At 32.4% G+C, this 15,244-nt stretch overlaps 2 protein-coding genes across 2 annotated transcripts in view; both read right to left on the bottom strand.

Annotated features, from left to right (window-relative positions):
• Positions 1-4,858: 4,858 nt before the first annotated feature.
• On the bottom strand, positions 4,859-6,624 carry LOC107481168 (pectate lyase-like). Its single transcript, XM_016101384.3, has 2 exons — positions 6,395-6,624; positions 4,859-5,984 (listed from the first exon to the last, which is right to left on the bottom strand). The coding sequence occupies exons 1-2, from the start codon at positions 6,622-6,624 to the stop codon at positions 4,859-4,861; spliced, it is 1,356 nt and encodes a 451-aa protein (XP_015956870.1).
• A 1,128-nt stretch (positions 6,625-7,752) lies between these two features.
• Positions 7,753-15,244, bottom strand: part of LOC107481248 (alpha-amylase 3, chloroplastic) — a gene marked incomplete in the record, with an annotated part of 7,678 nt that continues 186 nt past the window's right edge. Inside the window, 13 exon segments of the mRNA XM_016101486.3 lie at positions 7,753-8,114; positions 8,521-8,688; positions 8,999-9,121; positions 9,493-9,742; positions 9,892-9,998; positions 11,223-11,412; positions 11,715-12,400; positions 12,826-13,181; positions 13,752-13,872; positions 14,005-14,127; positions 14,226-14,280; positions 14,426-14,556; positions 15,048-15,244. Of these exon segments, the coding sequence (XP_015956972.1) occupies positions 7,956-8,114; positions 8,521-8,688; positions 8,999-9,121; positions 9,493-9,742; positions 9,892-9,998; positions 11,223-11,412; positions 11,715-12,400; positions 12,826-13,181; positions 13,752-13,872; positions 14,005-14,127; positions 14,226-14,280; positions 14,426-14,556; positions 15,048-15,244 (2,666 nt within the window).

The following is a 15,244-nucleotide window of genomic DNA, read 5'->3' as shown; positions in this document are numbered from 1 at the left end:
TGTAGCTTGAAGTTACGATATTAGACTGTCAGTATTATGCGAGATATAATGAAAATTAGGAGAGAACAGTGTCGTTTTTGAATAGAGGAGGTCAGGGACTATTTTGTCCCCTGTTAGAGTTGTCAGGGACTATTTTGTCCTTCTTTAGAGCTGAAGGAGCAAAGAACCTTAGGTAGCATTTGGTAGAGAGACAAAGACTGAAAGACTGATACTGAGAGACAGAGACTAAGAGACAGAGACCGAAATAAATTTCAGTATTTTGTTCGGTGCAAAGTGAGAGACAGAAATTGAAATAATAATAAAACTCTAATTTAATTTGCACAAAGGATAAAATTGGAAACAATTAATTGAAATGAAGGTGTTTTAAGTATAAAATGTTATCAAAATTTCAGTCTTCGTTTCTAAAAATTTCAGTCCCATGTGTCCCTACTTTTTGGAGTTACTGAAATATTGAAATTTTAGGGACACAGACAGAAATTTTAGTACCAGTTTCTGAACCAACAAACATAATACTGTGACTCAGTCTCCCAGTCTCTATTCCAGTACCTCAAAACAAACGCTACCTAAGTGATTGACGGAGTTAATTGTTAGGAACCAATTGAGTAATTAATTTTAGTTGGAGCTAAAGTTCTGATCCAAAATTCTTTGAGAACCAAAATAGATAAATACTCTATTTTATAACCTTACATTTTTTGAGTTTAGTATAATATTATCATTCTCATTATATAATAAATGTATTGAATATATTATTTTATCTTTATTTAAAGTAAAATACAAATAAAATATTAAAATTTATAATAATATTTTTGAACTATAAAAATAAAATTTTGAACAAATAAGACTATATATAACTAGATTAATAGTATGTCAATTTTATACTAAATTTTATATCAAAAATTAATGAAAATTTATCGGTAATTTAATATTTTACTAATCTCATTTTAATTTATTTAAAAAAAAAACAAATTTTTTATACTAAATTTATTATTTTCATTATTTACAAATAATTAAAAAAATTTTAAAAAAATAAATTCGAATGAAAATACCAAAAATATATGAATTAACTTTGTAATCATGACAATGTATTTATTAAAAAGATGTTGTGCTCAATTTTAATTTACTTGAAGAATTTTTTAATAATTTTTATGAGATATTAAAAAATAAAGTAATAGTAGCAAGAGACTAAGAGTTATATATAATATAATTTGTATATAAACCAAATAATATAATAGTAAAGGTCTTATACAACATACATAAGTAATTCAAATAATTTGAAATTTGAATATTTATAACACAAATTTTTATAATAATCATTATTATAATATTTTATTTGTATATATTTATTGTATTTTTTTTTTGTTTGAAAGAAAGAACAAGCTCAACACACAGAATGAAGCGTACGAATGTCAGAAAAATAAACCAAAGCAATTCTTATGTCATTTTTGGCATAGCCATCAACAATATGAGTTAGCTATCACACTACTTTTTAGAGTAACAAAATGATTTAGCAACACAATTTACCACATCCGTTGCCTTATTCTAAAAGATGACTTTATTTCTACGTATCCAGATATATATTCCATATAACTGAGAAGAAGCCAACTAACCATTTTTTGCGCAAATTTTTTCTCAAAGGCAACGTCCTCTGACTCTCAAAATATTCTTTTATTGTATCTGAGATGCTCCAAACACATCCCACATCAGTAATTTCTAAACACCATACTTACCAAGCATACTCACACGTAACAAACAAATGTTGCACAAATTCAACTTCTTTATTATACACAACACAAACATTATCACGCTGTTCAATGATATTCAATCTACTCAGTCGATCATTTGTATTAATTTGACCTACTAGCACAAGTTAAGTAAAGAACTCAACTCGAGAGGGGTCTAGTCTTTTTCAGATTCCACTTGTGAATTTATATCTAAGAATATCATTCGTCAAGGTCTCTTCCTATAATACCTGCACAAATGAATTAATAATATAAATGTCTTTTTTGTCAACTTTTCACACCATTCTATCTTAGCTTAGCTTGTACCCCAACTATCAATCTTATATCTTACAAAATATCAAGCAGTTGATTTAAACTTTTTGTTTGTCATTGGTAAAATTTTTTCCTCCATTAAAAATTTCAAACTCACTCTATTCCATCCCAAAATTTATCATCTCCAATTACAAATTCTTTATTATTTGAAATCAAGAAGAATTTTTTTAAAAAATCTTTCATATATTATCATATATTTAAAAATGTTGATGTAGTATCGTTAACAAAAAAATAAAATAGTTAAAACTCATTATATAAAAATTTTGTATCAACTTTTATAGATAGAAAAATAGATAACTAAAGGATAAATTAATTTGTTTGCATCACACTTAAAACTAATTTTGTGGTTTTAAATGAATGATTTCATAAAAAAGATTGGGTTATAATTTTATTCTTTACTTCAGCAAATTGGTTTTTATATATAATAATACTAAATGAACAAATATTTTTTTTCAATAAAATTCTAACTAAATAGCCGAAAAAACTTTTAAAAAAAACAATAGGACACATCTTCCATAATTCCTACTTCTTTTCTTCTTTTTTTCCTTCTCTTCTCTTGGCATGTTTTTAATCCATCCTCCTTTTTCTTCTGGCATATAGATTCTTCTTTCTTTCTTTTTCTTTATCTTCTTATTTTTTTACTGTTTCTTTTTTTTCTTCTCTTATATTTTTTGTATTACTTTGGCATGTATAACTTTTATGTTATTATATTGATTTAGTACGGTCCTAATTTGGTTTAGTTTTATATTTTTTTGAATAAAAATATTTTATATATATATATATNTAATTATTTTCTTGAACACGTGCCTCTTTCTTCCGGCATAGTTATCAAAATCGTTTGTTCGATCCAACTGAAAAATCGATGGTCAATCTAATTTGGTTCAACATACAGACTAGATCTACAACCAATAAATTTGTTATTATTATGTAATAGTAAAGATTTTAATTTTATCAAAAAGTATATGTAATCAATTCCAAATTAACTAAAAATAAAACAATTTAGTTAATTATAAATATAATAATTAGTTTTATTTATTTATGATTTAAAATATTGATTATTAAATATTTTATTACCATATTTAAATTAAGAGAAGATGCGTTTAATATTATTGTAACGTGAATCACAAAAACTGATTTAATTAGCTTCTGTCTTTTTACCTTCTTTCTCTTTTTAAATACCTAAAATATAATAAATTAGGAAATAAATTTAAAATTATCCAATTTATAAAAAAAAAAACATCCTAATACCTAGCATAAATACTATTTACGTAGAAGTTTTGAATTCACCCATAAATATTTGGTTGGTTTTTGATTGAAACTATCTTAGTTTTCTAACATAATTATAATTTTATTCAATAATAGCATATTTAAAATTTAAACTTTAAAGTAGGCAATGTTATTATTAAATAAGTGACTAAAAGCAACAGATAAGCTGAAAGAAGGTTCCAAGGTTATGATCCGTTTGGTAGGCTTAACGGATAATATGATACATGATTATTAAATGGCAACTAATTCCATGAAAATATCAAAAAGGAAAATGTTAGGGACAATAATTTTATTGAACAATATGAATAATCACTAATCAAATAAAAATATATTATATCTCCAATTTAATCTTTTAAATTTTAATATTAAAATAATTATTTGTACACTAATAAAATGAACATTTAATATATTTATTGTTTATATTATTTAATATTTTTATTATTTACCTATATTTTTTCATGTCAAAAATATCTTCTTACGATGATCCTTATTTAAAAAATATAACTTATTTATTTTGTAATATTTTAAATAAAAATAACACTTTTACTTTAAATAAAATCAAGTCCTACAATCTATAATCTATTATCTAATGATCAAAATGATATATCTTTACATAATCACAATCATTAAATTTTCATTAGATAGTCACCTTATTGAATATAGCTAGCACTATGCACTTATGCAGTGTTAGTTTGTCCTAATATTATATAAGATATGAAATTTTTACTCTATATATTATTCTTTATTTATCCATATTCCAAAACCATTTTAAAAGTTTTATTTATTTATTTATTTGAAATATTATAAAGGTCCATTATGCTAATGTGGCAGCATACTTAATTAAAAATTTCTCTTAATAAAAATAAATTATTTCTCTTTCTATCCTCTTATGAAAATAATTTTTTTCTTTCATGCTTAGAAAATTAATACGACAACAATTTATGCCAGTATAGATTGTTGACGAATTTCCTTTATATTCAAAAGCGAACAAAAAGAAAGTTTTTTTTTGAATTTGGAGTAGATTTTGAGTGTTATTAAAAAAAATTATTTGAAGATTTTGCTTCTTACAAAAAAATGGAAGATGAGAGAAATATTGAATAATTAAATTGATAAATTTGTGAGGTGAAAACTCAAGCACAATTAACCTTATCTGAAATTGATAATCGAAAGCCGTTAAATAATCAAATCATTCAAATTATTTAATAGTTCTCGATTATCAACTTCACGTAAAGTTGATTACACTTGAGTTTTCACCGATTTGTAAATGCAATTATTTGAATGAATTCCGTTACAAGTTGGTTGCCAAGCAGGGGCAGTAGTAGATAACTCATGGTTTTTTTACTCAAAAAGAAAGAATTTCACAGTGAAAAACTCAAAAAATTCAGTACAAGAAACTAAGTATAGAACTATGAATCACATTCCCAAAACCAAAGCCACAGTTTGCAGCATCCACCAATGAAGGTTGAAAGCAAAAGAATGAATTGAATTATTATTGAAGAATCTTCAATAACTAATCAATAAGGAAGAAGTGAAGTAACTAACTAGCAGGGATGTCCAATTCTGCATGGAAGAACACCCGCATAGCGTGTTAGCTGTCCAACATATGTTCCTGGCTTGGCTGTGATCATATCCTTTGTTGAGAATGGCCTGTTCTTCAGTTCAGGTCCTGATTGAATGAAGAACGCTCCATTCAAGTACTCATCATTGATTGATCTCCATTGCCAGTCCTTCCATATTTTTTCTTCTGTGTATTCTCTCTTGGTGATCTCCTTGGCAAACCGGTTTGGGGGGGCGATGAACCTGTTACCCTCGCTGATCAGGGTAGGGTTCTTGCTGCCACCAATGGCATACATCTCCCAATGAGTATAATCATTGTTCACAATATGGACGAAACCATATCTGGCTCTTGGCATTCTCTGAACACACCTCTTGCCGTAGTGGTTGAATGCCAAGGTGATTTGCATGATCTTGTCGCCGGTGTAGCTGTCACTCGCTCCAAAAAGCATCACCTCGTTGTGGTCAGTGTAGTGGCCGTTGGAGATGGTAATGGCGGTGGAGCCCATAATGGCATCAATCAATCCATCGGAGCAGTTTCTCATGGAAACATGGTCGATCCAGATGTTGCTAGAGCCAAAGATGGAGATACCATCACCATCACTCTTAGTCCTGAAGCCGTAATGAGTCTCGGAGTCCCTGATCATGCCACCGTCCTTGACGACGATGTTGTAGACCTTGATGCCATGGATGATGACATTCTTGATGAACTGGATGGTGATGCCAGCACCGTGTGCAATGTGGACATCAAAGCCTCTTCCATCAATGGTCTTGTTGCCAGCCATGATGAGCTCTTGCTGGAGGGTGATGACCATGCTGCGGGAGAAGATGATCCACAAGGGTTCAGTTCTTGTGACTGCATGGCGAAGAGTGCCGGGCTTGGGAGCCAGCAACTCATCGTCGGAAGGGTCGGTGACCACGTAGTATTTTCCTCCTTTTCCTCCGTACGTGTTTCTGCCGAATCCCATAACACAATTCGCAAGCTTTTGGCGGTTATCAGCCCAGTGTGGGTCACACCTCCAGCACCTGTCAATGGGGTTGCTCGCCACACATGGAGCTCCTTTGTTCTTTCCTTTCAACAACCTTCTTCCTCCATTCCTTCCAAGAATGTCCCTGTCCACAAACATCAAACCAAAGTTCAAAAAGTCAAACATGATATAGAATAAGTTGTAAGAGAAATGCTAGAGCGCCAATGAGAATTTATTATTTTTTACTATCACGTAGACTATCAATTTAATTTTTTTATTCTAATTCTTTTAGTTTAACAATTTAACAATATATTTTATCTCATACTTTTGAACATTGATCCTTTAATATTTCTGTAAGAAAAAGTTTAGGGGTGAGCAACTTTATTAAATTCTGGCAACATGTAACCAGCAAAAGAAAAATGAGTAATCTCACATCATTGGATAAAATCTCACACCATTAAAAACATCATTGATAACTATTTGATGGCTATAAATCACAAAAATTGCTGGCTCCTTAGCACTCTTTTTTCTGTAAAGTGTAATGCAAAAACTTACCAGCTAATGGCAGAGGTGAAGTTGCCGGAGATGGCAAAGGGATCAGGGAAATAGGCTTTCTCGTTTTCCTGCCTAGCAACCTCGGCTCTTTCTCTCCAGTAAGAATCAAACATTCTTAGTTGGTCCTGCCAAAACGCTTCACTCTCCAAGACATTAGCATAGAGGCTGGGAATAAAGGTAATTGCCAAACAAAGAAAATAAAACAAATTTTGAATTTTATTAGGTGCCATGATACTTATTATGTTGGCCAAGGTTTGCTCCTTTTGCCTCCAAAAGAAGCAAAAACCCCGGCCAAAAAAATCACCCTTGACTGGGGATTGTTAACAAAATTGAGAATCCCAAGTATGTTTCGAAAGAGAGACATGGTATTTATATGATCATGGCCTTCATGTCAAGGAAAACAAAATGGGTGTGGTTGAATCTAAATATAGGTTTAGATCCGAGAAAACACAGGAGAGGTCTAAAAGAACGTGATACCTCTTTTACAACACGTGCAATTTTGGCAAACACTTGTATCTTCATGGTCATGGTCATGGTCAAAGGCATTGCACAAGATGTTCGATCTAAAAATAGTTGCTTCTTTTCTTATTTTTAATGAACAAATTTATGAGGAAAGATGTGGTCGTGTGCAAAATTTGATACAAGTGATTATAGTTGAGTTATCACGGTTTTGTTATTTAGTTTCATGAGAATATTCCTTCTAACCCCAAGGCTGCAGTTAAATTGAAACATTGGTGGCAAGTATTTACATACATGTTTGAAAGGGGTAGTGATAAGTGAAAAACAAATTATCATAACTTCAATTTTATCTGTTATAGACAAATAATCATTCGTAACACAAATATCTTATAGACAAATAGAAACAAACAAATAATCATGCGTAACACAATTTTATCTTTCTTTTTTCCTTTGTCCAACTTTCTTAATCTTCTTAGTATTAGACCTGGAGAAATATTAAGTGTAATATTGTGGGAAGGAATATATGTTTTGAAGAAAAAAAACGGTTAAATTTTTTACAAATATAATAATATATGCCTTTTTTTTAACTTTTTTCCTTTGACAAGTTTTGGCTTACGTTCCATCTTAAAATTTATTTAAAGTCATCATAAAATAGAAAGCATGGCACGTGGTTAAAGTTTAAACATCTGAAATATTAAGTAATAATGCTGAGTAAATTACAACTTCAAAGTAGGGTGCATACATGTAAATATTCCATTTTTGTTCACATTAACTGAATACATTGCTACATTTGAACCTGATCAAGAGCTATTTAATACTATCAATGCCATGCATTTGTGCCCTTACATTTAAATTATTTTCCATATATATATATATATATATATTATTTTATAATATGAAGGCTTTCTTTCTTGTTCTGGATAAGCCTGCATTTGACTTAAATGAACTTCTCTATGATGCTGGTTCTGTATATGAAGAATCTATACAGTGGTACAATGATGCCTCCTAATTGAGGCAGATGGCATAACCAATTGGAAGAATTTTCCAATGGAATATATATTCGGTTTTAATTTTAATTAATAAGATACGGACACAAACTATATTATGATGCCTCCCAAATCTTATAATCTCTTCCTTCCAGAGCTGAGGACCATTTCTGGGATCCACTTGGTGGCTCAAAATGACCAGGTCCAATCTTCATAGCAACTTTATCATCTATGATTGCAGCATAAACATCCCTTTCTGCCTTACATATTTTTACCTTAAAACATCAAATAAAAATAATGGTGAGTGCTCCAAGAACACCATAATTTTTATATTACATAGATTACCCTTTAATTTGTGCATAAAAATATAAATAATGCATTTGGTTTCTATGTCAAAACACAAAATGATATAATACTCTTTTACATTGACATCCAATCCAGTGTCGTCAACCTACCACGTAGATAAAATGTGATTTTAATTACATTTATCTACATGACAAATTGACAACATCTGAGTAGATGTCAATGTAAAAAGAGTTTTACACTAACACATCGAAATTAAACTCATAATAGTAATGACCTTCAATTTTCTTTATGTAATAACACTTGATTGTATGCTGGTGTAAAAGAGTTTTACGCCGCTAGTGTATAGAAATTAAACTCTACTAGTATGACACTTACTATACTCCGGCAGTGTAGCTTGTTCCGTTGCCGGACAGACAAAAGCATGGATATTTCACTCTTGTAATGAGAGAATATGTGATCAAAGAACACCGATGGAGTTCCTGGGTGAGTAAGGATGTATGCATATCCTTGCATCTCTTTTCCGCTTGGAAATCTCCAATGACCCTTCAAGAGAAAATATGAAGTGTTGCAATATTTGATAGTTTTAGCAATCTCAGTTATAAATGTTACCTCTAAAATTTGCTTTATCTTAATAAAACTTTGTGCAATAAACACTTACAAATGTGGATATATAAATAAATATAAAGAATCCAAAGAGACTGAAAGGAAAATGCCTGATTTAATAAACTCCAATCTTAGTTAGTTGCAGAAATGTTCATATCAACGGACGAAGCACAGCAGAGGAAAATGAACTATGCTCAATCAGATATTCAGACTCAAGCAGCAAGATAATTTTGTATAGGGAAGTCCGAACCTGGGTAGAGCCAGTATCATGATTTTCTATAAAAGTAACAGCACGAGACGGCCACCATCCAAGAACTCCAGGGGGTTTTCCCTTCTGATCTGACAATCGCCAATATTCACATTTATCCAATGCCTATATGGACCAAAAACGAGTCAACTATCAGCAAATGTTAAGGTAAGTCTGTTTATATCAATAGTAGAGAAATTTTTTGAAGATTTATATTTGCTGTCTGAAAAAACATAATTAAATGATGATACTATTCTCTCCCACATGAAACCAGTTAAAATCTCAGGCATTGATTGGAGCAGCAAGCTTATTCAGGATGAGTATTGAGATTTTTTTGCTAGAAACATTATCAATATTATGGAAAAAATTATGAAAAAGAAACACTACCACGCTGTCTTTGCACTAATCCATTGCAAAAATTTCCAACACACTTATAAAAGCATATCCCCCGAGGAATGAATTTGAACGTTATTAAAACCATCGAATTGAGTGCTTACAGAGTGAAGGATCCCTTTGGTCGTAACATCGAATGCCCCCGCAGTACCATTGGTAGCATTGATCCAGTCAATGATCCGCTGCCTATGCGCGTCTTGATTATGATCCATCTCGCCATATGTATAACTGAGGGAATCCCAGTACTCTCCAACAGCAAAGTAAGGTTCACTTGCTTCGAGGTAATCCTTTACATAACCTCCCCAAAATCCTCTCACAAAGTCAAGCCTCCACCCATCATAGCCAATTTCTTTCCTGAAAGACAATTCTTGTAATTCTTCCTTATTATATTATTATAACCTATTCACTACTGACAAACTTATTGGATATACCATCATCTGATACAATATTAAGTCCTAAGCAATAGTAATAAGCTATTGAAAATTAAGATCAGTAATATTAACCTCAACCAAAGTAACCATTCTTTAATATCCTTTCTCACAAATTCCTGTGAATGATCAATGTTCGGAGCAGCATGGAAATTATCTCCACTACTTTTGTTGCCTCTACCCTGTTTGGCAAGAAAAGATATCCAATATGTATTTTTAGATTTTCCCAGAAATATAAAGCACTTTGTATTGTAGTATTTGAAAGACAGAACTTCAAAAGAACAAATCACGCATATCATATCTAGTTTACCAATTATAAGGCACTTCCAAATGTTTCAATCAAAGTTGTCTCGTTTATCATGAAGTCAATCAACACATTAGATATGTTTACAACACAAAACTTTGTGTACACGAAGATGTACATCTTCACATTGTGCATATGAGCATGTTCAATTGTGACAGGTATAAACAAATATGTTATTTGCTCCTATTCAGGGTAGAATTCAATTACATATAATTGGTGAAGGGAACAGTCAACAGACGTAATCACTTCAAAATATTTGGATTGCCTACATCATCATAATCCATTTCATGACCTTGTATAAAGTACGAAAATTCAATAAACCGAAAGCACCAATATTGAGATATTATTCTAAATAGAAATATGTTATTGGTTTGAGAACAGGCCACCAAACAAGTAGGTCAGTAACAACTTTAACACAACTTATGTGTTCCATTTTGGGCTGTTCACTCAACAAAATGCTAACAACTCGAATATGACGTATAAAGTTTAAACAAAGTCTCCGGAAATTTGCATCTATCAAACAGTTCTAAGTTCTACTGCAACCAGTTCACTTGTATTGACCATACTTTAGGAAGATTGTCTACCCTGAAATAGTTATGGCTATCCACTATTGTCATTCAGGCTATTGGAACAAAGTTACTCTGATACCATAAAACAAAATACAATTTCAAACACAAAGCAGTGGAAAACATTAAGCACACTACCACAGAACGAAATGTCTGTTTATCTTGATAGACATGCACACACACAAAAATTTCTTCAACTTATAGTTTCCAAATGAACACCACTTTCTTAGGAAACAGAACGTGTAACACCTAATACATTGTTCATGAAACTATGTTACATGTTATGGCATCAGATATCAATTTTCCTCAGTCTAAGGATAGAAAACTTGATTTCTTGGGTAGGTTTTTGTTGCGGGAAGAGAGAGAGAGAGAGAGAGGGTTAACTGAAAGGCATTGATCTTCAACCTCATAAACAAAACCAGTCATGCTGCTTCTGGGAATAAACAAGGACAAAGATCTATCCAACTTGATTTGAGATGATTACTAATAATATTAAAACAGACCCATTTTTTTGCCTTAAATTCTCAGAAACAAACCTGAAAATGTGGATCATCAGCAACAATTGCTCGATCATCCCAGTTGAGACGACCTCCAAATATGTTCCAAATACCATTCTGGTTCTTAAAGTGGGCACATCGATGATTCAAAACGACATCTCCAAGTACTTTGATTCCAGCTCTGTGAAAGCTTTTCACCACATCCTTCAGTTCATCAATGTTTCCATATCTATTAAATAAAAAAACAATTTGTATCAAAATTTCCTTCCCATGAAAATGTGCAAATGGTGCTTCATGTCTATAAAACCTTTTTCCAGCACATTGAAAGAATAATGCCAGATTCCCAGATAATAAACTGAATCAATAAAATGATACTTTTGACGTGCAGAATATAAGACACACTTTCGATGATAAGCAATTTCCTAACAAGGGGTCATCTATCGAGAAATCATAAAAGTTTAAATACAACATTACAACCACATCAGGACCTATGAAAATAATTAGGCAAATAGAATGATTTTAATCAATTACCTAGAATTTAAATTATATAAATCCTTTGGCATGTATCCTTCAGGGGACACAGACTCCGTAGGTGGTGGTAACCAAACTACAGTAAAACCAAATGATGATAGTTCTGCAGCTTTCTCTTTCAGCTCCATGTACCATCTTCCAGATTTATGAGATTCCCAGTTAAACCCTTGGCATAATATTTCATAACCAGTGCCTGTCCCTGAGGATATTTTTGGTGCCTCAGGTGACACCAATGTCTCTGATTCTACAGCAGCCACCGCCTCAGGTTCCACAATGGTTTCCTCTGAGAAAGTTGGAACATTGGTCCTAAAAATACTATAAGCTTCGGCAGCAAGTCTTTCGATTTCTTGAAGAATACTTTCTTGTGCTTCTTTGGATTTTGTTTTTCGAGTCTTCTCAGAGGAAATGTCTGTCACTAAATGCCTTATTTCACTGATTATTCCATCGGTAAACGTAGAGGTAGATTCCTTCTGACTTTCCACTTTTGTCACTTCCCTCTGGACAGCTTCTGATTGATCCTTTCTTTTGCTAGTAAGTGAGTTACTAGAACTTGACAGAGGGATATAAAAGTCATTTCCCTTGTCATTCAACCAATTATTGTCGTCTAGCTTAACAACAAAAAGAAATCCCGAAAATTCTTCTCCCACAGAGATTTCTGCTGAATTCCCCTTCCCGCTGTCCCTTGACTGCAGAAGTGGATACTTCAGTAAATATAACACAAGACACAAAGAAAGGGCAAATAACAACATTACTGCAATGCGCTTACTATTTAGACAGCACTTACTATTCAGTAAATAAAATTGAAACAAGATTAGTTCAGAAAAAGACAAAGCCACATATAGCTGAAGAGAGGAGAAAAAGACAGTATAGAGGTGAATCATTGGATTAGATATTCAAACAATTCTGCAGTCTTAACTCAGGTGCAATATAAAATAAAACATGATTTGGGGTGAAGATCAAATTCGAAATCCTTATAAAAGTATTTTAGTATCAGAACATCTTCACTAATAATTCAAGGCAAGAACTCCACTAATGGTATAACTTATTTATAACCTAGATCCAAGTGCTAACGTATAAAAAGGAAAAGATACACAAGCAGCAAGGCATTCACCTGTAATTTAGTTCTCAAAGCTCTGTTCTTAAATGCTACTGTTTCTGCTGGATGAGGAGCAGGTGGAACTTCCCACCTTCTCATATCATCTTTGCAAACTCCCCAATGAAGGAGAACCTCTCCAGGTATATCTGTTTCTAAATATAAAAGATTGTTAGCTGTCTCAGCACATTTCTTAACGGAGACACTGATAGAGTTGCTGACAGTAACTTCTTTGGTAATTGGCAGCTCTACATAGAAGCCTTCTAGTTGACTATTTCCTTGTTTTGGCTCACTGGATTGCTTGCCGTCATTTTGATCGTTGTTATGCATTGCCTCTGACTTGAGAAGAATGTTAGATATCTGCCCCAAGGCCCCTAGGAGTAAGAAAAGAATGATACATATTTTTAGATCAAGGTTACCAAAAAATGGTGTGTGGAAACAGCTAAAAGGTCAAAACCACAAAATAAAGTGCACCCACAATCATACATATAAAACCCAACTAAGGATCTTTTCGAACTTCAAGAGATATTACGATCCAATGAGTTTTCTTTCTTTTGACAAACTAGAGATCAACCATATTGCTATTCCTTCCCTAGACTAAAATGGATATACTCCAGAACTCTTTACATATAAACTGAAAATACATTTCTTCTTTGTATTTTAGTTGCACCAATAATTCAATGGCTGTTCACTCTATTGATCATTATCTAAGCATCTTATGAGAAAGTGTTTGATTTAAAATACTTAAATACACAAGAGATGAACTATTAGAACCCTGACCTACAAAGTATCATTGTACTATCATTTATTTGACAGTTGACACTTGACACTCACTAAAGGAACACAGAGCAATAGATGAAATAGCATATACATATATTGAAGCAGCAGTAAAATAAAATAAAAAATTGAAAAAAAAAATACAAAGCTTAATAATTTTGATGTACCTGGCCAAAAACTAAAGCCCTTTTTAGGTCCAATTATATTAGCATCCTCCTTCATGTAGCTGACTAGAGGAACCTTGAAATCTCTTCCTTTGTGTTGAAACCAAGCACCAGTTTCCTCATCCTGGGTCAACAGGACCACACAAAAACATAATAACATGAGGCAAAAAGAAAAGTTCAGTCAAGTCCCATAGATCAATCACAAATCCAACATGAAAAAATTAAATCCCAAACAACAACTTGCTACAAAACAAACCTTGAGAACAAAATTAATTGCGGAGATTTCACTGTTGGATGTAAGATCAATCTTGACCTCATGAAAATCATCTCCTTCAGAAGATGACGTTGATTTCTTCAAATGTGTCTCAATTGCATAGTCCTGAAATTTTTTACTTTACACTCAAAACTTTCTGCATCCCAATAATGATCAAGTGCCATGTGTGAAATCATGAGAAAAAACAAGAAAACTTTGTATACCTTTATAGGAACAGATCCTGGGGGTATCATATCACGAGGAGGCTGATCCCATTCACTGCATAATCAATCTTTTAGATCCAATCGTCTATCTTAATTACATCAATAACAACAGAACTTAAAGAAAGTACAATCATCAAGAATTTCAAACAAAACAAGAGTTGAAGAAAAACCAATAACACTTAGTTTAGCATTGATGTTACCTTCCAACATCATCTAAGCGGGAAACTCCCCAGTGAAGAACCCATTTCCCGGGTAGATTGCAACCCACAGTTAGCTCCCAATTTCTCAAGTCTTTCCCCTGATCCAATCTAACAAAGATCTTTCCCTCCAACTGCAGATTCCATTTCAAGTAAGACAACAATTCATCAATGCCAAAGACCAAATTTTATTGTATAACAACACAATAAGAATTAATAAACAAATTAAAGACGGGAAAATAAAAAATACTGTCTTTCATGTTAGGTTAACTACTTTTTGAAAAAGTGCAACATACAACTTATTAAATACTACTACACTATTACCAATCTGTTTGATTGGTCAGAAAATCAAACGAAACCAAAAGAAAACGAAAAGCAAATAATAACCATCAACAATAAAAGCTGACTGAGCTGATCCAAACATTCACCCCCCCCCCAACTTTTTTGAGGGGGAAAAAAATCACAGAACAGCTCTAGATTCTAACGATACCCTTTACTTCTTCTCAGTTTCCACATCAAAAACAATTTTTTTCCTGGGTATTCCATAACTTGCTCCATAAAGCTAACAATATAAGAGAATTATAAAATAAATTTAAAAAAATAGGGAAATAGAGAGGAGAGAGACCAATTCAGTTCTGTTGATGGGGAAAATCTTGCTGAATAATACATCAGAGGATTGAAGGGGCTCGAGGGTATCAGTGTTTGCGGCAAAAGCTTCAAACTTCGGAGCGTGGAGCTTGTGGGATACCGACCAAGACCAAGAGGAACTCTTGATGATGGTGGAAGAAGAGAGAGAAGAAGGTGGAGGGAGCAACAATGTCT

This window comes from Arachis duranensis, chromosome 3, assembly GCF_000817695.3.
Source record: "Arachis duranensis cultivar V14167 chromosome 3, aradu.V14167.gnm2.J7QH, whole genome shotgun sequence".
In the NCBI taxonomy this organism is placed as follows: Eukaryota; Viridiplantae; Streptophyta; class Magnoliopsida; order Fabales; family Fabaceae; genus Arachis; species Arachis duranensis.
This window is presented reverse-complemented; position numbering and strand designations above follow the sequence as displayed.

Excerpts from the sequence above, each read along its gene's own strand:
- LOC107481168 (XM_016101384.3), bottom strand. The coding sequence starts at position 6,624 with ATGGCACCTAATAAAATTCAAAATTTGTTTTATTTTCTTTGTTTGGCA. Across the intron at positions 5,985-6,394 it reads TTCACCTCTGCCATTAGCTG|GGACATTCTTGGAAGGAATG; the intron begins GTAAGTTTTTGC and ends GTTTGTGGACAG.